General features: G+C 40.7%; 3 protein-coding genes across 6 annotated transcripts in view; 1 reads left to right on the top strand and 2 right to left on the bottom strand.

Annotated features, from left to right (window-relative positions):
• Nucleotides 1-1,776, bottom strand: part of schip1 (schwannomin interacting protein 1) — a 228,776-nt gene extending 227,000 nt beyond the window's left edge. Inside the window, exons 1-2 of the mRNA XM_031301048.2 lie at nt 1,663-1,776; nt 1,334-1,421 (exon numbers count right to left, since the gene is read on the bottom strand). Coding sequence (XP_031156908.1) covers nt 1,334-1,421; nt 1,663-1,685 — 111 coding nt within the window. The 5' untranslated portion in view covers nt 1,686-1,776. The remainder of the gene's footprint in view (nt 1-1,333; nt 1,422-1,662) is intronic.
• Nucleotides 1,777-1,830: 54 nt separating this feature from the next.
• Nucleotides 1,831-3,692, top strand: LOC116050835 (P2Y purinoceptor 3-like). Its single transcript, XM_036001559.1, has one exon. The coding sequence runs from the start codon at nt 2,242-2,244 to the stop codon at nt 3,229-3,231; it is 990 nt and encodes a 329-aa protein (XP_035857452.1). The 5' UTR covers nt 1,831-2,241; the 3' UTR covers nt 3,232-3,692.
• Nucleotides 3,327-18,815, bottom strand: mfsd1 (major facilitator superfamily domain containing 1). 4 transcript variants are annotated; one of them, XM_031301058.2, is made up of 17 exons: nt 18,551-18,815; nt 18,304-18,356; nt 17,939-18,051; nt 17,768-17,810; nt 17,530-17,597; nt 16,804-16,912; nt 15,553-15,655; nt 14,892-14,990; nt 14,101-14,212; nt 10,539-10,595; nt 9,553-9,709; nt 8,864-8,961; nt 8,208-8,320; nt 8,058-8,105; nt 7,777-7,843; nt 4,294-4,399; nt 3,327-4,028 (listed from the first exon to the last, which is right to left on the bottom strand). In XM_031301058.2, the coding sequence occupies exons 1-17, from the start codon at nt 18,717-18,719 to the stop codon at nt 3,969-3,971; spliced, it is 1,575 nt and encodes a 524-aa protein (XP_031156918.1). In that variant the 5' UTR covers nt 18,720-18,815; the 3' UTR covers nt 3,327-3,968. The 4 variants fall into 4 exon arrangements, with proteins under 4 accessions (XP_031156918.1, XP_035857449.1, XP_035857450.1 ...); XM_036001556.1 differs by lacking the exons at nt 3,327-4,028; nt 4,294-4,399 and adding exons at nt 6,186-6,651; nt 7,666-7,667 and having other exon boundaries at nt 7,773-7,843; nt 18,551-18,813; XM_036001557.1 differs by lacking the exons at nt 3,327-4,028; nt 4,294-4,399 and adding an exon at nt 6,186-6,645 and having other exon boundaries at nt 18,551-18,813.
• Between the last annotated feature and the right edge of the window lie 6,501 nt (nt 18,816-25,316).

The raw sequence follows: 25,316 nt of genomic DNA, 5'->3' as shown, positions 1-25,316 counted from the left end.
GTCCCATTGATTATGGAGTAATAGCTGGATAGATGAATGTGTTTCTCAGGGGGTTCACGCCTCGGCAATGAATCTAAATCACTCACGCAGACACAGCAAGTGGAGCAGCCTCCATATCCAATAACCGGCATTTCTATCCTCACTCATATTTCACACGGCAATTACTGGATAGTCCTTCGTAAAGCTTCTTCGTGTCCTCCTCTGTAGTCCTATATGACCCTCCTCTGACATGGCGTCTCACAGAGTTAAGCTGGATCAATTTGGAAAAGTCATTTTTGGAGAGCGAAAATGAAATTAAACTGTCAGGTGGTGCAGTGGAAACAGATTGGAACAAATTTGGAGTCTAAATCAGAACCTTTAGGGAAACATGCAATGAACAAGCGTGTGTGTGTGTGTGTGTGTGTGTGTGTTGGGGGGGTTGCACCACCATCATAATGTATTGCAGAGTAAGTCAAAAGCTGTGATGGAACAGTGCTTTCAGAGCTCAATGGCTCAATATCCCCAGCCGCCGATAATGCGCAACACTACATCACTCGCATTAAATATTCAGAAGCTCAATACAACCAGGTGAACTTGTGCACCTACAGTACACTCAGCCAAAGGAAACGTCATATACTTATGTTAAAGATGATCCTTAGCAAAATTGATTTACATTATGAAGTCAATTACAACAACTGCTCTCGTCAAACCAACTGTTTGAGTTTCAAAAACATGTATCATCTCTTAGCTCTGGTCTCATGCTGAGGAGGAGGGCATGCCACCTTGATCTGCTGAGCAGTTCAGCTATACCCTCACTATTCCCTGCTGCCATGACAAAAATCTTTAGGTGGTCTCAAGCCAACATGAAAAAGCAATTCCCCAAACCAAATTTGAAATCAGTCAATTGTGCCATTTGGGAATAAGGGAAACTAAATTCAAAGCAGTTAAGGGTATACATGGAGGGAAGGGAAGAAATGGTCATACAGTATAGGGCTCACTGTCCATGGTGCTTATACTTCTCTGCTGTCTCTCCAGCTGCTAAACCACTGGGGAATAGTTGCCTAAATGTTGTCAGATTGCAAAGAAACATAGCTCTCTTTAAATTAGTTTGTACAGTTCGTGGGCTTCCCCCCCTATTAAATACTTTGCCAAAAAAATAAATTAAAAAAAATGAGCAGAATAAGCATTAACTTACTGCTCCTAAGAAAAAGATCAGAAAGTGAATTACATCATTACTGAAATGCTCCCCAACCAAAAGAGATAACCATTATATACTAACAATATCTTCACAGATAATCCACTTCATAGTAATGACATAATACTTTAATGCCAGTTTCTTCTGAATGCCTCCTACCTGGTTATTAATGCACAGAGCAAGGTGTTTCCTTTCTCGAGCCAGACTCCCGCTGCGCAGCCTCCCCTCCTCTCCCTGGTACATGCTTCTGGAAGGACACGGCTCAAGTTAATAAGACACAATGACTCTTCAAATAGGAAATTTGCTATGAGCCCTCAGTATATGCACAGCTTACTGTGCAGCTGCAGAGAGTACCGTTATGCAGGATTTTTAATCACACATCAGTGCATGTCGGAGCAGCCTGTACTGGAGCTTCTCGTCTGTCCTAAATAAAACACTCTTGCCATACATGTATGACTATAGGATCAGTTGGTGGATGGGACACTAACCTGTACGTGCCGTTCCTCAGCATGGCGAGCAGTGTCTCTCTCTCTCTCCGCGGTCAGACAGAGATGAAGTGAACACTTTGAGTCGGGAGCAGCCGGAGAGAGACCAGACTTGGGAAAAATCCTCGCAGCCAATGGGACGCTGAGCGTGCGCGCGTTTTTATACAGCGCCCATTGCGCGTGTGTCGACGATGTCATTTAACTTGGCAATCGGCTTTAATTACAACATGAATTATTCTGCACGCCTTTTCTCTGGGGAAGGGCAATCGCATAGGCTACTACAGTATCTACATCCTATTATGTTAGGCTTTTGAAATGCCTCACGGTGTGCCAATCTATATTTGCTCATATTCTAGATATGGCGTTAATGGTTTACATTACACAGGTGTGGGCTGGGAACAGAAGGGACGCGCAAGTTGAACAAACACCTGCATTTGGTTTTTTTTTAAACCGAGCATACGTCATCTTTACTCAGCACTCATGTGAGCTGCAGACAGGTGAGGTTTAAGGAGAAGTGGTCCTTCTTTAAGTTTAAGTTATAGGCCCACCTTAAACATTAAACCACCTGAGCTGATCATTTGAATGGAGGACTTCCACGTGTGTCCAGTGACTAACTACTACAAAAGGATCCTTCTACCAGTGGCCTACAGCCTTGTGTTCCTGCTGGGTCTAAGTTTAAACGGTGCCCTGCTGTGGTGCGTGTGCTGTCGGACGCGCCGCTGGAGCAGCACGGTCATCTACATGACCAACCTCGCCGCCGCGGATCTGCTCTACGTGCTGGCCTTGCCCCCTCTCATCGTCAGCAATGCCATGGGCGGCCTGTGGCCCTTCGGCAACATCATCTGCAAAAGCGTCAGGTTTTTTTTTCTCGTCAACCTCCACTGTAGCATGATGTTTCTCACATGCGTCAGCGTGCACCGTTTCCTCGGAGTGTGCTTCCCCATCGCGTCTGTGCGCCTCAGGTCCAAGAGACTCGCCCTCTTCGCGTCAGGTTCGGTTTGGATCCTGGCCACTGCAGAGATTTTACCCACACTGGTCTTTGCGCACACAGGTGTGATCAACAACATGACTGTGTGCTTTGAAATGACTGACCCGGGGCAATTTAAAGTTTACTTCCCCTACGGGCTGTTTTTAGCCATAGTGGGTTTTCTGATCCCTTTCCTCGTCGTTATCACCTGTTACTGCTCCATGATGACAGTGCTTTATTGTAGGGACAGCATCTCTAATGCAGGGACAGCTCGTAAGCGCAAGAAGTCTCTTTACACCATCTTAATTGTGTGTCTCATGTTTGTGGTGTGTTTTGTGCCGTACCACATTGCTCGGACCGTCTACTTGTTTGTGAGGGTCTACATGCCCGGAGACTGTCATCTTTTGAATGTAGTCATGATCTCCTTTAAGGTGTGGAAGCCTGTGGTCAGTTTTAACTCTTGCGCAAATCCTCTCCTCTACTTTTTGGGCTGTGATCGGCACCGCCAGAAGCTCTGGGCCTGGCTGTGGAGGAGGGGGACGAGAGTCCAGCCTACCGTGTGTCTGGTGGAGGATGTACGCAGCACGAACAGGTCGGGAGGGTAGAGAGAAAGAGCATCCATCAGTGACTTTTTTTTTTTTTTTTAATCATGAGTTAGTGGGCCAATGACACTGGGACTGTACCAACACTGTCTATAAGCTGTGTTTAATAATTCCTTTTATTATTTTAAATATATTTATTTGGCAACATTCAACAGGTCACAGAAGTCACGGCATCATGTGTGTACACTATTCTAACTTATTGCAACCTGAAGGATCAGCAGAAGTATAACCTGATACTGTAAATACTGAGCCTGTACAAGGCAGTTATTAAAAAGCAATGATACTGTGGCCAGAGGTGACAATAAACATGTGAGGGAATCAGTGCCCTCTGTTGTTTGCAGAGGGCTGAGTCTCTAAAACAGACCCTAAAACAGCATCAAGGCACCATAAAGCATCAGTCCAATTTTATAGGACACAATCTCCTGGAAAAAAAATGTATTCATGTTGTGAGGTTTCTATAAAAAGGCACAACACCTCAAGTATAAAGCAAATAGAAAACAACTGAAGATAGGTCCAAAAATAATCTCTATGTTGATACTAATGGAGAAAAAAAACCTGATACCAGTCTGAATACCCAGAACAACATTCAGTCATGTCAAGGTTAAAAATACCTTGAAGGTAAAACAAAGTGCATCAATATCTTGTTCAAACAGGGACATTTTGTAAGCATCCTTTTTTTTAGTGCATACTAAAGCCACAGAGCTACAGCGTTGGAGGAGCAGCCAGCTGAATGAAGGGCATCATTTTAGAACACTCCTGTGGGCAAGTGATGACAGATGAGTAGAGTAGTGGTCTGGGAGCTGAGAGCAGAGAGGACAACGATTAAGTTAAGGGGAAAAAAAAGAGCAAAGTGGAAATGGAAGAGTTACTGGTGTTTAATTATAAAGTGTAAATCGTAAAACCAACCTTCCTAGAATAAAAAAAAAAAGAGGCTGAATAAATCAATACATGCATTTCTGTTTGAACTGTGTGTGTGTGTGTGTGTGTGTGTGTGTGTGTGTGTGTGTGTGTGTGTGTGTGTGTGTGTGTGTGTGTGTGTGTGTGTGTGTGTGTGTGTGTGTGTACCTGTGCGCCCAGCCTTGAGAGGTACCGGTTGCGTAAGCCAAACGCAGACATGGGTGCTAGTCTAGCAAGCTCACCCCCTATCACTTTACTGGGTCGCCTTTTATTCCTGCAGGAATAATAATAATAATAATATCGTCATCTTTATAATCTCTGCAGCCAAAATTAACATGAGCACAATTGTATTAATATTACTGACAGCCACAGCAGCCACAGTCTGTTGCTAAAGGTTGAGGAAATAACTTATTCCATTAGGTGGTGGAAGAAGAAAAAAAAAAAAAAATCTACTGCAGAAAAAAAGTTGTACAATAAGAGAGAATTCAAATGCTTTCAAAAAAAGTGTGTTTAATTAAATTCCATTGTTCCATTAACAAGCTGGTATCAAAATGTGATTTGGTTCTACAGAAATACTTTTTGTAATGCCTTTCCTTGCAATCTCACTGCCTTTGATTGTACAATGGATCTTCTGTAATTTCTCAATCTTATAATTTCTTGTACACAGCTCAATAACAGTTAACACAAATATTCTCAGTTAAGCAAAGACCGCCCTGCTGTCACAACACCATAGTGCAAATTAGTGACAGGTTTCTGGCTGTATGACACTGTGGTCATTTTAACGTGCAATCACAACATTTTAACGTCATGCTACTGCCTGTCTTATTATATGTGTTGGGCTTTAAAAGAGTAAACTAACACCAGGTTGAAATGCAGAGTTTGTACTCTCTCTGGTTGAAAGTTTTAAGTCTGTTTCACTTCTAACCACACGCAGCAACACTGTGCGGTCAGAACAGAAGTGTGTCCTTTTGCACCTGTCACCATTCGGACACACACTAGAGTGCACTTCTACATCACTGCAGAAAAACAGGAAGTTGGAACTGTGGTAGCAGATTTCCAGTGGGTGTTAAGTTACTCTTATAGTCTTGCTTGCCAAACCTATAGCTCCACAGCGCTGCAGAGTAAAAGTTACATTTAATATTTTTGATGCCCAACTGAGGTAGTGTCTGTTCATCAGCCAGTCTGCCACCCTGGTAACAACACATGGAGATACATCTCTCTCCAAATTACTAAAATGGTGAGAGTTAAACAGAGTGCATTAATATTTTGTCCCATTCAGACGAAGCAAGCAACATTTTGGGGGCAGTGCTTTCAAGAAGTTCATTACCTGAGCTTGATAAACGAGCAAAACACAGTCTATAAAACATTATTTATGAGTGGAACTGATTCTTTCAAAGGTCGCATTAATAAAACAGTTTGTGAAAAGTTGAAAGTGGTTTGATTACACGGGTAAATGCATTCCAAAGCGTGCCTCTCTTTTTCTTATCTTTATCATTATAGTAATGTGCCATTTGATGATGCCACAGAAAATAACTCTTTATCATCCTCTGAAACCAGCGAAGAGCGGATAAAGAAATTAAGAAATAAAAGAATAGAGCAATAAAGATTTAAATAATAAAGAGCTATGCTCTTTTTGAGATTATGCACCATAAAAGGTCAATGACGCATATGATTAAAATTGAATATGAACTCACTAAGGAATGTCCAGTAAGGAGGATTTTGGTCGGCAATTATAGTGAATGCTGACATCTGATACGTACGTAAATTAACTGTCGAGTTGTCTGCACTAAGGCAAGTAACAGAGTCCTTCTGAAAACAATTTGTAATAAAAAGTAACATAAAAACATCCACAACGTTACCCCTATATACATTTAAAGCAACTGAATCAAAATAGGAATCCTATATTGTGAGTTGCACCAGCGTGTGTGTGCGTGTGCGTGTGCGTGTGTGTGTGTGTGTGTGTGTATATATATATATATATATATATATATATATATATATATATATATATATATATATATATATATATATAATATATAAATAAAATAAATATATATATATATATATATATATATATATATAGGCACCTTTCCACAGGATACAAGTCTTATCTTTTGCTGAACATTTAAAATGTTTTAACAAGTTCAAAGCATCTTAACTTTCTTCAGTAACTGAGGAACGTCAAACGTCAGGCTGAAGGTTTGACACACACGCACACAGGAGAAAGTGGAGAGTGACTATTGGAGGAGATGACGTCAGCATGAGAGGTCAGAGAGGAACTGTCGTGTCCATTTGTCAGTGTCCTGATAGGGACATAATAAGCTATTATACAGGGTTGGTTATGTAATAGCCGGGGCCAGACACTCAGTTCTGATGGGAAGAGTCACAGATGACAGCACTGGGCGGAGTCAGTAGCGCAGTCCCACCCCATGGCAGTTGATTGACAGCTCTGGGGTAGACAGTGCAGCCTGCTGGCTCTGAAGCCCAGGACTGAATGTGTTCCCTCATCATCATCATCATCATCATCTGGAAAATATCAGTCACAGAACAAACCAGAAAATATCAGTCTGTATTTTCACACAGCATCAGCCACATGTAACTTAGAACATATTATTTATTTAGCTTACACAGATACATATAACAAAGAGAGATAGACTGAAACAGATGTAACCTCAATCCTGAACACTCTGAAGCCAATAATGAGAACAGAAAGTAGTCATACCCATCAAGAGAACTTGTGTGGTTTGTGTTTTAGGTATGAAACACAAAATAAAATCGACCACAGGTGGTGTGCTATTTACATGTGGCCTAACCTAAATAGATGTACCCACTTGGTCTGCTGATATAGCAGGCACTTCCTCCAAATTACTAAGTCTTGTTTCATGAACTCTAATGGAAAACAAACTTTTTTGCACGAGTGCTTTGCCACCACAGCAAGGCTAGCCAGTACATATAGCACCAAAACGGTCCATAGAATGAATTCCCTTTTACTATAGTTTACAATTTGCCATAACTGGATCAGATAAGACACAAAAAAAATGGTATTTTTTTTTTATTTTGGCTGTGTTCACACGTGTAGTTTGTAAAGGTTTCTTTTTCTTTAAATATGAATACTTGGAAATAAATCTACATTGACAGTGATAATTGACACACTGTATCTTATAAGTAGCAGGGCCATGGATAGTTCTGCTGTAACAACCACTCAAGAATAAATGAATGCCAACTCAGGCAACACATCCACGATGACGTGACTTATCACCTCGTTACACTCCTGAACCTTGTACAATATTAAATCTAGAAGTTGGGGATAAACAGTAAAATTAAGCATTATTCTGCAACTCAGCATGTGAGTCATGTGGTTGGAGTGTAGAATATAGGATCAAAGAACAAATCCATAAAAAAAACACATCACTTGACTGTAACTACCACATTGGACGAGAACGAATGCACTCTACCAATTTCAGTAGATCTGGATTAAATTGACTGCAGCAGGTTCGGCCAATTAGTAGCTCTTACAAGTGTTCCAAAACATGCCTGTACCACTTGATTATATGAGTGGAATGTTCAATACTGTATGTTTCTGAGATGCTTGTCTAATTGTTGGGAAAAGTGGGTGGAAAAGCTGGAGGGGGGAGGGTCAATGGTACTCACTCTGCGTCTGAAGTGGCTTCTTTCTGGAGTTTGGCTCTTGCTGCGGCTGACAGGTTCAATTCTCCTCCTGGAGCAAGAGAGGGAGACGGAGAGATTAAGAGGCGAGTGAGTCTGGTGGCAAGGAAAATGGTGTGCTGAAGAGTGGTGAGTAAAGTGAAGAGATGTCACAGGAGAACAAGGAATAAGACAGGGGTAGATTGGGGAAACAAACAGAGACAGCATGGAGAGGTATTTAGAGAAGTGAAACAGTGGGAGAGCTCAAGGCTTCAGTCTTCTCTTACCTCGGAGATAATTCACAAAGTACAGCATCACCACTGCCATCAGCGCAACTGCAAGAAACAAGTAACTTTTTGTCACTCAAATGTGTCTAACAGGAGTTGGAAAGACTGCAGTCTCATAAACCCACACACAAACTGACAGAAATTACTGACAGCAGAGGCAGATGCAGAAAAACATTTCCAAAAACAGGTATCCTCTGGTGTCTAGGATGGCTCCTGCTGCCATGGCAACGAGAGCGAGTCCCAGGTTCTGGATCGACTGCATGCTGGTGGACGAAGGCAACATCAGTGTCAGTGAAAAATATAAATAATTAACAGTCATAACTGTGCGTGTGTTTAACTGTCAATATGTAGGAGATCAGTCAGAACATTGGTTTGCAAAAGTTGAGCAGCACCCTCTCCTTCTCTGGTGCGATAGTCAGGGGGGGAAATGCACTGCAGCAAGGGAGGACTCGCACACACAGAACAAAAGGAGAGATTTAGATAAGAGTCTGGATTTCGAATGTTTCTATTTGATACATTACAGGGCTTACAGACAGTCATAAAATATACAAATGTGCATGGAGTGCAAACGTTTCAGTCCATGCTGAACTTTCCTCAGGGCATGATGAGGCATGCAAGATGAGTCAGCCTATATGTAAGGGACTCTACAAGTGCACCTTGTCAAACATCTCGGGCCTAGCCACGAGGAATGTATCTAATACATTTAACATCCAGGCTCTGGTCTAAATCTCCCTTTTTTGATCTGTGTGTGCGAGTCCTCCCTTGCTGCACCATCAGTCATAACATTGCCATTAAAAGGTGCATACAAGCCGTAAGCCGTCCCCAGCTGATGCTCAGGTACCACAAAGGCCACCATGGGCCACAGTGCACAGGCCAGTAAGGAGTAGGAGACACCCAGCAGGGACTGGAAAACAACGGAGGACACACATGCAGTCGTTCATTTTATTATGTTAGGGCTCTCCAAATAATTCCGTGGTATGATGGATTACCTAAAATAGCTTGTTTATTGCATGATGCAAATATGCATTTAACACCCCAACCTGGAAATTAAGAAATGGTGCTATATAAATATATGTTTATTCCATTCTTAAAGCAAAACCCTGTTCAACTCCTACTGCTATCCAGTAAGAATTTAATACAGTAGTTTTTTATATTAAATAGAAATATCAGTATTATCATTTCTTTATATGCAGGCTGCAAGCACACTCAAATACAACACAAATTAGGTTTCTGCACTGCCAATCAATGGGTTTGCAATTACAAGTAGGACAACAATTTTACAAGACTTTGTGTCTTTAGGAACTAGAATCCACACCCACTATGACTCACAATTCTTCCAGCTCACTTGAACACCACTAACCTAACAGCGCCCAGTGAATGTACTGCCATTTATCGACAGCGCAATTCCTTCACTCAATTCATCCTACGAATGTTAAAAAATGTACAAAATAAGACTTTGGTGGAGTATAGTGCAAAAGGTTGCCAGGGGCATTACCATGGCGATCCATGGGTTCCAGAAGGTGAAGGCCAGCATCATGTGAGCGGCGAGTGTGGCGACCACGGCAATCATTACCCAAACCACATTCCTCCCCGTCCTATCGACCACGAAGCCCAGAAGTGGAGATGCAGGGGCTGAGATGATGTACACAATACTGGCAAAGATAGAGAAGAGCAGTCAGTTTTTATGACTGGAATCTAAACTCATTGAAATGTTATCCTGGTTAATGACAGAAATCTGAGTAAAGATAATCTATCTGCTGAAGTCGACATTTAGGAGCATAATACCAAGTTATTTGGTTTACGTTCTATGGGATATTAAAAGTCTTCTAGTCTATATAAACAACGTTCCACTTCCGGGATTGTGCCGCCGGAAATTCCGCCATATGTCCCTCATTTAGGCCGGATGTCCGTTACCTTGAGCTTTCTTTGTCTTGGCCATTTTAACCTCCAGTGGATTTATGAGGACTATGGTTACTGCTTTTCAGATCTCTGCAGGGTAAATCCAGACAGCTAGCTAAACTATCTGTCCAATCTGAGTTTTCTGTTGCACAACCAAAACAACTTTTGTAAGTACACGTTCGACCAAGACAAGTTCCTTCCCGAGACTATTTTGCAGCGCCACCGTGGCTCCGCTCGGCGCCGATTGGTTTAAAGAAATGCCAATAAACCACAGCATGTTTTTCTCCCATCCCGGAATGCTGTGTGGACTAGCCAGACCCTCTTCCGCAGCGCTGTGGAGGAAGGTCTGGCAAAGCGGGACTAAAAGTCTTCTAACATGTTTCCAGTTTCGGGTAGTTGTAGTAACATTTCTCAGCTAAAACTCTGGCCAAATTGCTTTTTCAGACTGGCAAAAGCAGTCATCCATTAGAATAAGAAACATGCAGCCAACAAAGGAGATAGATCAGCAACAGCAGACTATAATGGTGTTAGTGCCTTAAGGTAGAATGGTCTCAACAGCCTATTACAACTGATCTGAATTACCTGTTGACAGCTCTTGCTTCAGCCGGAGAGAAATTGAATTTTTCAATGAAGAACACCCTGTAAATAAAAAGACAAGATGATGGGCTCACAGTACACAGTGCTGCTCAACATTTATATTGATGTGAGGACAAGAGAAGGGGAAATCAAGTTGACTCCTGCGGCAGGTAACGCTCGGTCTTCCATACATTGTTTTCTGCTCAATTTGCATAACAAGTATTTGCTCTGTAAGCACGGATCCTCGGTGGAAAAACCATGTCAGTTGCTAAGTGATTTAAGAGTGCCTTTCAGAGAAGGAAATGCAGGTCGCGATAGCTTCAATTGGTTTCTTTCACTGCAAACTCATTTATCAAACCTCTTTCCATTTCGGACTCCCTCTCCCTCCCGTACACAGCATTGTGAGGTTGCACTGTCGAATGTTCTTTGCTCAAACACAGGCACTGTACGAATTTAATGTAAGTTCTCGATTTAATTCAAACTGAACAATTTAACTATAAAAACCATCTTGAAGTGAATTATGATTTTTCTTTACTCAAGGACGAGTAAGGGTCAAGATATTTTCATCAAGAACTAAACCAAAAATGCCGTTCCATCATTTCAGCATACAAAGCTATAGATATTGTTCCCGCCAGAATGGTGAAGGAGATTTTTAATAGCACCATTGGGTCGAGTCTACTTAGTTCAGGTTCTGTCCCAGCTGCCTTTAAACATGCTGTGGTCAGGCCCCTACTTAAGAAGCCTAATCTTGACCCCACAGTGTTGTCCAATTTTAGACCAGTCTCTCATCTGCCTTTTCTTTCAAAGGATTTGGAAAAAGTTGCTTTCACACAGGTACAAGCCTTTTAACAACAGAACTCTGTGTTTGAAAAATTTCAATCTGGTTTTAGATCACGTCACACCACTGAGTCTGCCCTATTGAGAGTACATAACGATATTGCCTTGTCTGTAGATGCCGGGAATCCTACAGTTTTAGTGCTTTTGGACCTCACAGCGGCTTTTGACACAGTGGACCATGCAGTCCTCCTCTCTCGCCTTGATCATTGTGTAGGCATCCGAGGCTCGGCACTTAAATGGTTTAGCTCCTATTTGGCAAATAGGAGCTTTTCTGTCATGATTGGTGACCTCTCCTCGTCAGCTGCTCCTTTCTCTTGTGGGGTACCCCAGGGTTCCATTCTTGGCCCCATTCTGTTTTCTTTATATATGTTGCCTTTAGGAGCTATTATAGGCAAGCACAACAAGTCATTTCATTGTTATGCAGATGATTTGCAAATTTATTTGCCTATGAAAGCAAATGACAGTGTCGCACTAAACTCCCTGCTTAGTTGTATTAATGATATTACGTTGTGGCTTCACAAAACTTTCTTAATTTGAACGAAGATAAAACTGAGTGTATTATTTTCAGTACTTCAAGCACGCAAAATGGTCCAGCTTTGAGTTTGGGAGCTCTGGCATCATACACTAGGTCAGCTGTCAAAAATTTGGGGGTTACTTTTGATTGCAGCATGTAATTTGACAAGCAGATCAGTAATGTTGTTAGAATGAGCTTTTTCCAGCTTCGTCTCCTGGCTAAAGTTAAGCCTTTCCTGAACAGGCACGATCTTGAAAAGGCTATTCATGCCTTTATTAGTTCAAGGTTGGATTACTGTAATGCTCTTTATGTTGGTCTAAATCAGACCTTCATCTCCCGCCTTCAAATTGTTCAAAATGCTGCTGCTCGCTTTTTAACAAATACATCTAGACGTGCACACATCACTCCTGTTCTCTACATCCTACATTGGCTCCCTATGCGTTTTAGAATACATTTTAAGATCTTATTGTTTGTTTTCAAGGCCTTAAATGGAGAATTTGTCCGAAATTTTAACTTTGCGTGAGCACAACCGGTCATTGCGGTCTTCAAATCAGCTGGTTTTAGAAGTCTCAAGGTCAAGGTATAAACGGTGGGGTGATCAGGCTTTTGTAGTTGCTGCCCCAAGACTCTGGAACAAGTTACCCTCTGATATTCGCACTATTACGGATGTAGCTCTTTTTAGGTCCAAACTCAAAACCTATTTGTTTAGACTGGCTTTTAATACGTAGTAGTGGTGTGACAATTTCACTCTCCTGTTTCTTTGTAACCTTTTCTGATTTTACTGTGTTATATCTTTCATTCTGTTTATTGTATGATATGTTGTTTTATACTTGATTCCTGATATAAAGCACTTTGGATACCTGCTGGTTGCTGTAAAGTGCTATATAAATACATTTTGATTGATTGATTGAAAGCCCCTATTTTCAGAATTAGTATGCAACTATAGCATCTCCCAATTTTCTCTGTTGGAGTTAAGGTTTATGGGGAAAAGAAAATCTGAAACTTTGGTGATAATCTCCAGCACTTGAAGTTGCAAATGTCACAAATGTTCAAATCTTTCACAGGGAAGAAGTCAAAGGAGAAGTCTGGCAATATTCAAATCAAGTTTAAAGAGTCAATCCCACACATACAGTCCGGCAACCATATACAGTATGTGCCCCATATGTGTAGTAATACGCAGCTAAATAGTCTACACTACAATATTTGCTCCTTTGTGACCGGTGTTTGCTATAAACTACTTCAGCTGGGAAAATACTTCGCTTTTTTAAGTGAAACTATATACACAGAGAGGCGTTGGAAGTCAAACAACATTGGTGGTTATGTTCTTATCATGGGATTTGTTGACATTAGAAAAATCCACAAAGCGGTCATTTTATTAAATACACCTGTACAATCTAATACAACAGCCCTACCAATTTATGTTTACAAAGCTCATAATGTTCAGTAATTGGTGACATCATCAGAAATGTGTAAATTCAGTTATATTACTGAGCTCAAAGTTGAAGGTGGTGTTGTACTGGACTATTATACACATGGAGAGGTGTTTCTACTTTTTTGTTCTCCCTATTTACATATACGAGGAGGGGCAGAATATTAGGAACAGCCTGCATCTAATGCAGTCCAGTACAACACCATCTCTAAATTATGACCTCGATGCTAAAACATATGAGAGTGTCAAAGAAACTGATTATTGGCATCATAAAAGTAGACTTTATGGCAAACCAGTTTTGATTGAACTGCATTAGATTGTGCAGTTAAAGTGAGCACTGAGTGTGTGATAAAATCATGTCAGTTTCATCTTTCAATAACAACACTGTAGCAACGCATAACCCTTGTATAGCTCTGCTCTATAAACAACTGGCCAATCACAAACGTAGATTTAGAATAAATAAAATGTACAACTCAATGTCATGGATTAGAATGGCTTAGCGATACATGCTAAAATTTGAATTAGAAAGATGGGAGGCGCTGACTTCTTTTGTTATAAAGACAAGATCATGTTCTGGGTGTATTAAAGATGTGTGAAGGCCTTTGAAAGAAAGTTGTGTGTTTGCGCGCGTGTGTGTGTGTGTGTGTGTGTGTGTGTGTGTGTGTGTGTGTGTGTGTGTGTGTGTGTGTGTGTGTGTGTGTGTGTGTGTGTGTGTGTGTGTGTGTGTGTGTGTGTGTGTGTGTGTGTGTGTGTGTGTAAGTGGAAGGTGGCACTGATGCAATACTCACTGTCCCAGTCCAATAAAGGGGAAAACTGCGACATAGTAGGCCACGCAAATGATGAAGATGAGCCACAGGGGGAAGGGGAAGTCTTTCACATCGGTCAACTTGATCACCTCACCTTATATGCAAAATTAACACACATGCAGATCAGCTTGAGAGCATTATTTGCTTTCAACAACTGTGAAAGAAGAAGACCGGCTTCTCTGACAAAAGAAGCCTTTTAGTTCCAAAGGAAAAGTTATACCACACAGTGAATTGAAATCAGTGAATTCATCTGTCCCTGTCTTGAAAGAAGCCACACCACAACTGAGAAAAGGCTAAAGCCAATGAACTGTCTGGCCAGAATGTCAATTTTAGGAAGAAAAACAAAACATGGCCTTACACTGTGTCAGGGTCCATGTTTACTGTGGAAAGCATTCTAGTAGTTATAGACAGATAAGGCCAAAGAGGAAAAACTAAAGACAAAAAGACACACCCTGTTCCAATAACCATACTACCATACTATTTAGTATGCCAGATTTAGTATGTCCCAATACATAGTATGTCAAATACAGTATAAAAAAATTTCAGGGTGTCCTTGTGCATCCTGTCAGATTTTGCAGTATGCAAGCCAGCATGCTTTTCTGGCTATTCTGACCCAAGTTCAAGGCACAATACTATGAAGAAGTAGTATGTCCCTATTGTATGCATACTGCATGCAACAGTATGTACTTTGTAAGGGCAGCTGCAGTACATACTAAGAGCAAAAAGAAAAAGCATGTGATTTGGAACTCAGTCACAATATTAGAAAACATTACCTGTTTTGCCTTGTTCCTTGTGGAGGATCTTCTCTGCTCGTTTGTCAAGGTATCCCAACACCAAGGCACAGATAAGTGAAAACAGGCAGGTTACAGCAGCTAAGGAGAGAAAAAAGAAATCAAAGACATAAGTAAATAAGTACATATGGAGGAGACAAAAAAGAAAGTAAGGAAATGGTAAGTTCAAGTTATACTTTGGTGATTAGATTATCAAGGAGTTCAAATTAGGATACCTGATGACTGCTGATTAATTCTATCGTTCATATGAATTTATCTTAAATGGTCAGATTAACAGTGGCAATGGAGACGAGCTATAAAAGAAAACACAAACTGCTAGATGTGCAAAAGTGGAAGCATTTTTAGCATGCCTAAGAAGTAACTCCAGAGAAAATTATAAGAAGTGACACTTTTTCTAACTCATGTGACTCATCTGTAGCAGGCGATAGCACTTTTAGTTCTCTATAACACTTCTCTCGGTCTCTGCTGGCTGTGTCATCTGAGATCATTAGTTACAGAAAGGATCTAGTATCTCTAGCAGAGACAGCGATAAAGCACACGTAACCAGAGTCTTCATGTTTAACACTTCAATTTCAAGTCTTCCCCTTCACTGAGGCACCTATCCCTCCCCCCCCCAGCCAAAGCAAAATCGTATGATATTTACCTATCATGAGTGATGCACCTAGTGCGGTGTGTCCAGGAGAGCCAGCGAGGTCTGAGACCTTGCTGTACACCCAGCCCATGATGTTCATGTTCACTGTGCTGCCCTTGAGACGAGTGGAGAGGAGGGTGAATAGACGTAAGGCATACGTTTGTGTTTCCATTCAACTGTCAAGCTAATTTTAAGCAAACTTTAAAAATGTCACAAAAAAAGCAAATTAAGCGCGTTCTGTCAACTAGTTTGGAGCGAATTAGTCTATATCCTTCGCGTTCCACTTCCGGGATTGCTCTGGTGCTGCAGGAAATTCTGCCGGATGCATGTATTTTCCGTTTCCTTACGCTTTCTTTGTGTTGGAATTTTAAATTCGGTGGATTTATGAGGACTATGGTTAACTGCTCCTCAGATCTCTGCAGGGTAAATCCAGACTAGCTAGACTATCTGTCCAATCTGAGTTTTCTCTCGCACGACTATTTTGCAGCGGCTCTGTGCGGAATTTAGCCCCGCCCATGACAATTCTGACTGGTTTAAAGAAATGCCATTGAACCAGTGCACGTTTTCCTACCATATCCGAATGCTATGTGGAGTAGCCAGACCCTCGTTCAGCGCGCTTTGGAGGAGGGTAAACTAGGCTACAGCGTAGGTTGTTCGGTGGTTGGCTATAGGCTCCGCATGACTTTAATTTGCCAATAAACAACGTAGAAGAAGTAGAGGTTGCTAACAGGAAACAAAACAACTCACCTTGGCCATCTAACCGTGTACGATAGAAAAATGGAGAGGTCTACAGGAATTTGGTTCAATTGGGCAAGTTTGAATGTTCTTTAATGTCAGCTAATATTGGCCATGTTTCATGCTTTCCAGATACGGAGACAAATGAATATAATATCCGGGAAGACGCTGACAGTGGAAACAGCTGATCAGTCATGGGAGTTAAATTTTCGCTACGTCAGAACTTATTCAGCAAAGGCGTTTCCATATCCCATTTAGCGCATCAACTCTTCTTTGACAAGGGCAAAAACCAATTGAGCGTTAAAACTTTTTTGAGCAAATTGAGGAAGCTGTATCGAGTTTTGCCATTTCCATACAGCTTTTCCAATGCAATTGGCTCAAAATGAGCTTCAAAATACATGAATGGAAACACGTCAACAATATTAATGACGTGTTTTATACAGCAGGCTCATTTCCCATGGCTACAGTCGAAAAAGCATTAATATGTTATTTGAAAGCATGAATTATCTCCATGTTCTGTGTCATTACCAGGCGAGCCATGCTCAGCTGAAGGCCAAACACCAGATTAAGTTCCTTTCCTTTAAACCAGTTGACTGCATAGGTGTTCTGAGCCACGGCCAAAGACTCTCCTCCAATACTGCTCAGGAAAAGAAAACAGGGAGGGGGAGAAGGTGTAGAAGGTGTGCATTTAGAGGTTATATCAGAATAGGTTTACATGGTTTAATTTTCAAAAAACACAATATTTTTTGTTTCTCTGTTTTAGCTACAGAGTGAGGCATCTCACTTCTGTTCTATCTTTGTTGGGAGTCGCACATGCTCAGTGCCTAGGTAAGGACTACAAGCCAGTCAGAAGCAGAGTACGAGGGCGTGCTACGCTAGCAGCTAGGTGAGCATTATAACGTGTGTTACAAAGTGACGCACGTTCGTCACGGAAGTAAAGGCTGGACTACAATAGAGCTGTTTGGAGCAGTTTGTGAACAGTGTTTTCTGTTGGAGATGGTAAGTCCCTTTGGGGTGGACTTTGGGCTTTTTCACTTTGTAAACCTATAACGTGCACAAAAAGATATATAACACAATAAAGGAAAAGGAAAAAGCCAAAAAGCACAATATGAGCACTTTAAAGACTGCTCTTTTGAAAGTTACCAGATTTGTGGTGATATCATGCATATGTAAAGGTGCAAATAACTTGCCTCTGGTATGTAAAGTTGATAGATTATGTTTGTAAAATACAGAAAGGCAAAATGATTCACTCACCCAAATACGAAACGTCCAACTTCCATCAGCCAGAAATGATTTACCAAAGCTCCAGTAGCAAATATTACCTGAGCAGATTGGAAAAGTTAAAAAGCAGCAAAGAAAATGATGGAATTGCTATCCTTTTTCTGTACCTATTGATACCTATAGACTATTAAAAACTAGCATGTTAATGTTGGTACTTATAGTCTGTCTTTCATAGAATACATTTCACATCTGGATTTCAAGGTGAACCTACCTGTCCAACGCAGACGAAGAGGGAAAAGATGATAGTTCCCAGCCTATAAAAAAAAAAAAAAAAAAAACAATGAAAGATGACAAGGCAAAAAGCTACACTAACTCTTTCACTTTCACTTATAATGATGGACACACTGTACTCAAATTAGATGTGACTCAATGGTATTCGTACCTGATGCCAAAAACCCTGTCAAGCAGGAATCCCCCAAAGAAGCAGAGAACCACATTGGGCCAGGAGTACCAGGCATACAGCTGCATGAACTCTTTGGTGTTCAGGCTCAGATCCTAGTACAGTCAGGGAGGAAGCTCAGTGGAAGTCAGTCACTTCAACGGTTTGGTTTTCACCATTAAAATCTCGGTGTGAAACACAGGTGCGTGGACAAATAAAACCCTCTAATGGCAGCATCTAGGAGTAGGTTAATTTGACTGTTCTGGTTGGCTCATTGTGCAGATTTCAGTTGTGCTGCGATAAATGTGAATTGCTGCATTTATGGTGTAACAACCAGTACAACTTTACATTTACAGAGAATGAATTACCTGGATGACTTGAGTTTGAAGTGCAGCCGGGTTGTCATAACAGAAGTAGCTTCCTGGAACAAATGAACTACATTAACAGACTGCATTTAAACAATGATACTGCATGTCTTTAACTTGTTGTTAAGCCATGGTGAGTAACGAGACTAAAACAATCCTTTAACCGAATATAACTTATTGAACTTAGTCACAAATCTCCACAATAACCATTCAGGATGCATTATGAAAGTTAGGGCTTATCACTGCTTACCGAATCCCAAGAAGCACATGAATATCAGGACAATCACTCGGTGTAATATGTGGCTGGGGTCGCAGATGGCCAGCATCGGTCTGCCGGCTCCTCCGGCTGTGTGTCTGCCGGTGGACGAGCCCTCGTCCCCATCTCCCAACAGGCTCTGTCGCTCCTCATAGTCCGCCATGTTCGTTTGTTTGGGCTTTTGCTGCTCGGGAAAAGTTGACTGCAGCTAGGAGGACGTAGATCGATCACATGACCCGGCGGGAATGTCACGTGGCGTTAGCCTTGTAGCTTGTAGCCCGGCGCGTGCCCGCCGAGAAGTGCAAGCACTTCGCGGGAGCGCGCACAGCGAAAGCTTCAAGATTCATTGACGTCAGAGTGTAACGGGGTTCGACTGTAAAAGCATTGGCGATTTTAGAGCCTTTTTAGTTAATCTCAGCCCCCCTAAAAATTATAATAATAAAAAAACAAATACATTTCATTTTTTTATGTTATTTAAAAAAAAAAAATCAATTTTAGAGTTTGCAAACTTGTCTGTTAGTGACAGAGGGCAGTGGCGGTTCTACAATGAATTACACTCTGGGCGCCACACACAACATTTTTGCACAAACAGTTATATTTATTATAACTGTTGCACCGAAATCTGTGACTGTCGTGATCTGTGTCCCTCCTGTTAAAAGCGTAGCGCCCCCCTCCGTGGTTAAGATTAAGGACAAGGGTTTGGTTCAGGTTGAGGTAGGGGGACACCGATCTCGATGGGTCACAGATTTCGGTGTAACAATAACATTTGTTGTCATTTGTTGACAGCTGTTAAGGCTCTTTGCCTTTGTTCCAGCACGCTGAAGTTGAGTTAAGGTGTTCTGACTTTGTTTAGCCAGGCATCAGAGATGTTACTGTGCCGCCGTGATGTTACTGTACTCTGGCTTTGTCATACTGTCAAAGTTTGCCGCTTTTAATTGTCACCAAACCACGTAACATACACAGACACATCTTTGAAATAAAGTGGCGATAGTTCAGATCTGTCAATGTCAGTGACAGCCCAGAGCGAGCTAAATTTAATCTGTGTCACGTAGCGCTAACGGTGATGCTGACACACCTCCTCACTTGGCGGAGCCTCACATCAGACGCCGAAAACCAATTATTAAATACACAGGCATCCTACCTTTCCATGCAATCCGATATAATCCATGGAAGATATAATCCATAGCAATGCACGTCATCTGCTGTATCCACAACAATCCATACATGTTTGAGCCATATTTCCTTCTTGCAGGTTTTCATGTCAGATCGTACACAAATCCATAATAGCACTAAGCTAGTTATCGCTAACGTCCAAAGTAGGCTAACCTAAATGGTCGGTCGACTCTGTCTATGTTATCTCAGAATTAAAAAGTAGTAATCCAAGTCGAGTTCGTTGACTGTGCATCTTGAGCAGTGTGGTGGCCCTTAACCCTTAACCAGGGGCGATTCTAGGATCAGACCTTTAGGGGGGCTCAGCCCCTAATGAGAATATGACATGGATACCAGTGTTGCCAGATCTTGCGAGACAAATAAGCAACCAGGCCTGTGAAAACAAGCCCAAAACAAGCGACTTTTTCTACGGAGCCCCCCTAGGTTCCGGGAAGAGAAAAATAAATAAACTGTGTGCACGGTTTTACAATCCGTGGGGACGGATTTTAAACTGTGGGTACAGATTGTCAATTTACATCCATGTGGACAGATCGGTAAACTTTGCGCAGTTTTGCAAAACTGTACACACGGTAGTTTATTTATTTATCTCCCCCCTGAGCTTCAGGACAATGATCACAAGAGTTAGTTAAACCACCTTTTAACATTATTTAACATTAGAAAACTGATGGGATATCAAATATAGACTGATGTACCAAGTACATTATATACACAGTAAACCTCTGATAGCCTAATTAAAATTTGCACACACAAATAAATATCATCCTGAATTCACAAATTCGTTATTTATTATTGCAGGGACTGCAGAAGATCCCATTTTTAAATTCTATAACCCAGAAACAGAAGAAATTATTAACAATCTTAGTGTGCAGCAATAAAGTGGCTCCTGCTCTGATAAACAAATGAGTGAGTTAGAAAAGACTTAAATAAACTAAATCGGTTTAAAAACAATTCCAGTCAAAACCATTTAAACAGGTGAGGATGAGGCTTGGTCTAAAACATTTTTCTTAAGACTCTTAACACTTTAGCCTCATATATATGAAGAATAACACCACCATTATCTTTCTCATCACTCACTGACGTTTTCCTAAACAGAAAAAAACTGATTGCCCTGCTCTGATTGGCTAGTACTCGTTGCCATCTTGGTCAGAGCCAATTAGAAGCAGGATGTGGGTGGGAAAAAACTTTGCTGTCTCCTGTGTGTATGGGGAAAGGGGAGGGACAGAAGGAACAGGTAAGGCAAACTCCTACGTTTAGAAAATATCTGCTTGACAACTTATTTTGGAGCTAGGAACAAGCCCAAATAAGCAACTACACTTTAGAAACAAGCCCCAAAAAAAATGCAACCCGCGACTACCAATATTTGTAAGCGACTTTACAGAAAAACAAGCCCAAAGTCACTTATAATAAGCGGACTTGGGAACACTGATGGATACAGTGCCCTGCAAAAGTGTAAACAATAAATATACCTTTGTATTCAATTATAATTAAATTATCTTTTTTGAGAAAATATTTCTTGTATTTATTCATACTGTACTACAAAGTAACTTATCTGTCATACTGTTTAACTGTTAGTGTTGCCGCACTATCCTGATCATTATAGCACTAAATAGGAACAACCATAGGTCTTCTATATAATTTAAAACAAATACCATGATGACTAGATCTTGGTTAGGTGTTCTTATAATGGATGTAAGTATGGTGAACATCAAGCAAATATTGATTATATGTCAGTTACTGCCTTTTGCCTTTGCACGACTCCTTGTTTTTGGCACATGATACAAAGGCAGAGTACAGTAACTGCCAAACAAAGGTCAAATTTTTGCATACAAACATTTCTTCATTATAGCAACTAGTTGTCAAATTTTGGGAGTCCTACCTATAATACTTTTGTCTGGAAAAAACAGAAACTTTAAAGTCATTTTTCTCAGTTTCACACTCTAGCGAGTTAAGGTCTTTTGCCTTTGCAGGGCAGAATAGCTACCTGTAGTATGCAGCTACAGTATGACCTGTGTACTACTAGCTAATCACTTCCTATCAACATGCTGCTCATTGATGTGTTTTTAACAAGATGTTGCTCATTGATGTGTTTTTGGAGGAAGAAGATTTATCAGGCTGTGGTTTGGGTCTTTAATGGGATTTATTGATTAAAAAAACCAGCCTTAATCTTTAATCAATTAGTAGTTTTTTAAAGACAGAAAATACAGATTACTTTGTTGCTGCATTATGACATCACAATCACTATATTTGATTACAATATCCCTAAAAGCATGTTTTGGGTGTATTTCAATATGGGGGTAATACTCAGGTGTCCACTTGTATATAAATAATGTGAAAATGTACCCCAGCACATACAGTAATGCTATGCTACGTCCCAAACTGGACACATCTGAGAGTAACTTTTTTCATGGAAAATGTGAATATTTCAATGGTTATTCCAAATATAGCCTATTTAAGACCTAGCCTATAATGAACTAGTGTGGAGCTAATTCTCTGCTTTGGTAGGACACACACACACACACACACACACACACACACACACACACACACACACACACACACGTATCCCGTGCATGCGCCCGCGGCCGTGCGCGTCGCTCTTCCTTGTGAATCCTAAATAGCGCCAGAGCTGGATGGCATCGCAGGGTGTCCGGTGCCAGACTGGAGCAAAGACCGCTATAGGAGCCGTTAGCGCGGATACAACTGCCCACCGGGAGTGCACCATCCCTTTATCACTATTAAATCACTGTTCTTTATTATCAACGTTTCATTCCTTTGAAGACATTTGGCAGAGCAGCATTGTCTTTTTTTTTACCAAGTTGCATTTCTTTCGTGAACTTCTACTATAGCCTACATTTAGTTCTCAACACAGAGTCTGTTTCAGCGCCCCCCTCCCCTCCTATCCCCTTTCCCCTTCCGCCAATTTACCAATTCCCCACACAGTGAAATAATAGATAATAGATAACCTCTTCGAAGACCTCTTCTTTTGTTTCTTTCTTTTTAGGCCAGCTGAGAAGGACTAAGCCAAACCATGGAGCTCTATTTTTTATTTATTTTTTTTTGTATTTTTTCCAATCCATCTTGCAGCTTGTATTTTTTTATTAAAGCAATTGTATTTGTTAATATGCTAATATATAATAATTCATTACATTATCATTCCAATATGCATCTTTGCACACTACATTTGCACTACATTTGCACTCTACATCCCACTCCATTTTTTTTTCTTTTCTTATTTGTATAGTTTCTGATTGTTATATTACTTTTTTAGGCCTTTTATATTTTTTGTATTTTGTTAATTTTATATTGAAGTTTTAAATCCCATCAAGTTTGCCTGTTGCCTGTTCTTTCATTCCTGCTAATATATAATAATTCATTCCTGCTCATGCACAGACAGTTTAAACTAATAATAAAATTGGTACCACAGTCGTTAGTTATTTAAAGGTTAGCGGAATGTAAAAAATAGCGTTAGGTGAACGTTCCCTAAAGGTTACAACGGTAGGGGAATGTTAGGGGAACGTTCTCTAAAGGTTACAACGGTATGGGGAACGTTAGGGGAACGTTCTCTAAAGGTTGCAACGTTAGGAACATTCTGGGAACGTTCTGGGAAGGGTCGATGTAACCAAAAACTAACGTTCCCTAAACGTCAGGAAAACTTTCCATGGGAACCAAAAACTAACCTTCAGGGAACGTTCCAGCAACCAAAAACGAACGTTCCCAGAACGTTCTGGGAACCAAAAATTGTTACCTGGGTCGCGGCGCAGAGGAATTTTTTTTTTTTTTTTGCAAGGCACTGTTTCCATGTCACATTCTCATTAGAGGCTGAGCCCCTCTAAAGGTTGGATCCTAGAATTGCCCCTGTGTTAAAGGAAGATGACATTTTACATGACTTATTAGCCTATATCACGAATGCATGACACGCTGAAAATACGCACTGCATTTACCAGGGAAAACTGAGTTCTAAAAATAACTTTGATATCTCGTAATTTACTATTTTAGAAGATTATATCTAAGATACGTATGAGGAAATACAAGTAGCCTACCTTCATCTGCTAATTCTGAGAAAGGGTTTCTCGAAAAAGGTTTTTGTTTTGTTTTTACTTTTGTGGACAATTTATTTTAACATTACTTGGGACAGAGAAGATGGACTAAGTATAGGGGAACTCTGCCCATTTTAAAGCTACTTGGGAGTTATATCCTGTAAAAAAAGAGTTGTATAAAGCATTTTAGTGCTGGCCAAAAATGAGCAATGCTTTTCTGATACTTTCGCGAGTTCTATTCTACTTTGCATGGTGCAGAGTCTACTGCCTCCAGGAATTAGCCGTAACCCATGTCCCTAACATACAGTCTACTACTTTGACTAAACTAATTGCCAGCCATATAAACTGAGGCATTATAAATGATCAGTGTTCTGTTACCAATTTCAGTTACAACATGGATCCATCCACTTTTTTCTTTTAACCATTTTTATGTGTAATAATATATGAACCCACAGAAAGTTAATAGGGCCTACCTAAATTCTGGAGTGTGTGGAGTTTGAAAAGAGAAAGCTGTAAAGACTCAGATGATATAATGCCATATAATATGCAATGAGAGTTTAGTGCAGTGTGTCTGCAATCTCTTGGGAGATTGCTTGTCCCCTAGTGGCCAACATCTATTATGGCATATTTTAAGGATGTCCTCAGACCAGACTGGCTTTTACTGCCTTTAAGAATGTCAAAGTTAAAGCTACCTTTGTTTTTGCATGTTGAGTTCTATCTGTTTGTGAATTGAGTTTGATATAACTGTGTGTATCCATGTTGATCTAAAACGTACATCCTCCATTTCAACTAAAGTGTTTGAGAAGAGTGAGGTAAGCCTGTTCAGTTTTATTATTTTCACTCACTGGAAGTTTGAACAATTGAACAATGTGTCAACATGACTTTTTTGACCTAAAGCCTAAGTCTAAGCTTTAATAAGATGCCTAAAAGCCATTACTCTGGGGACTGCTTCTTGACCAAAAACATTGTATTAACTTCTGCTGATTGGCATCACTGACATGTAGACTTGACAAGTGTCTCTGACATGCGAGCTTTACCACCTTGTTTCATCAAGAAACTGTCAGTACCTACCTACCTGCTCACTATTTTTCTGGCTCTTTTTTGTCCCCCGACTTGGGTCTGTGCATACTGCCAGGCAATATTATGTACAAGGATTATTTAATTTCCATGAATGTCATTTCAAATTTCTCATAATTCACTACTGCGGGGTCATCTGTCAGAGGATTTAATCTGAGGGTGACGAATGGTCCTTTCCCCGACTGCAGTCGCCGCTACAACCGCTCTGTAGCTCATTAATTTCCTGCCCAAATATCAGTTTCTATCGATGCCGACAGAGGGTGGGAATGGAGGATGATCATATTTCATTATTACATTAATCAGACCCGAATGCAGACACAATTTTAAATCAGGTAGGAGGTGACATTAATCCTGCAGAAGCAGTTTGTGAATGTCGTGAAACCCATCTTCGAGGTGTTGCAGTGTTTGAAAAAGTAAATTTATTCCAATTCTTTTCTACTCTTGACTCAGTAAAGCTACTGCAATATGGTGAAAGA

The sequence above is a fragment of the Sander lucioperca genome, chromosome 5 (genome assembly GCF_008315115.2).
Source record: "Sander lucioperca isolate FBNREF2018 chromosome 5, SLUC_FBN_1.2, whole genome shotgun sequence".
Classification (NCBI taxonomy): domain Eukaryota; kingdom Metazoa; phylum Chordata; class Actinopteri; order Perciformes; family Percidae; genus Sander; species Sander lucioperca.
Note: the sequence above shows the minus strand (reverse complement) of the source record. Positions and strands in the feature narration are given on the sequence as shown.

Coding starts and splice junctions, on each gene's coding strand:
- LOC116050835 (XM_036001559.1), top strand. CDS start 2,242: ATGGAGGACTTCCACGTGTGTCCAGTGACTAACTACTACAAAAGGATC.
- mfsd1 (XM_031301058.2), bottom strand. CDS start 18,719: ATGGCGGACTATGAGGAGCGACAGAGCCTGTTGGGAGATGGGGACGAG. Junction 10,596..14,100: donor CCCTTTATTGGACTGGGACA/GTGAGTATTGCA, acceptor TTTTATTTACAG/GGTGTTCTTCATTGAAAAAT. Junction 8,106..8,207: donor TTTCTGCATCTGCCTCTGCT/GTCAGTAATTTC, acceptor TGTTTCTTGCAG/TTGCGCTGATGGCAGTGGTG.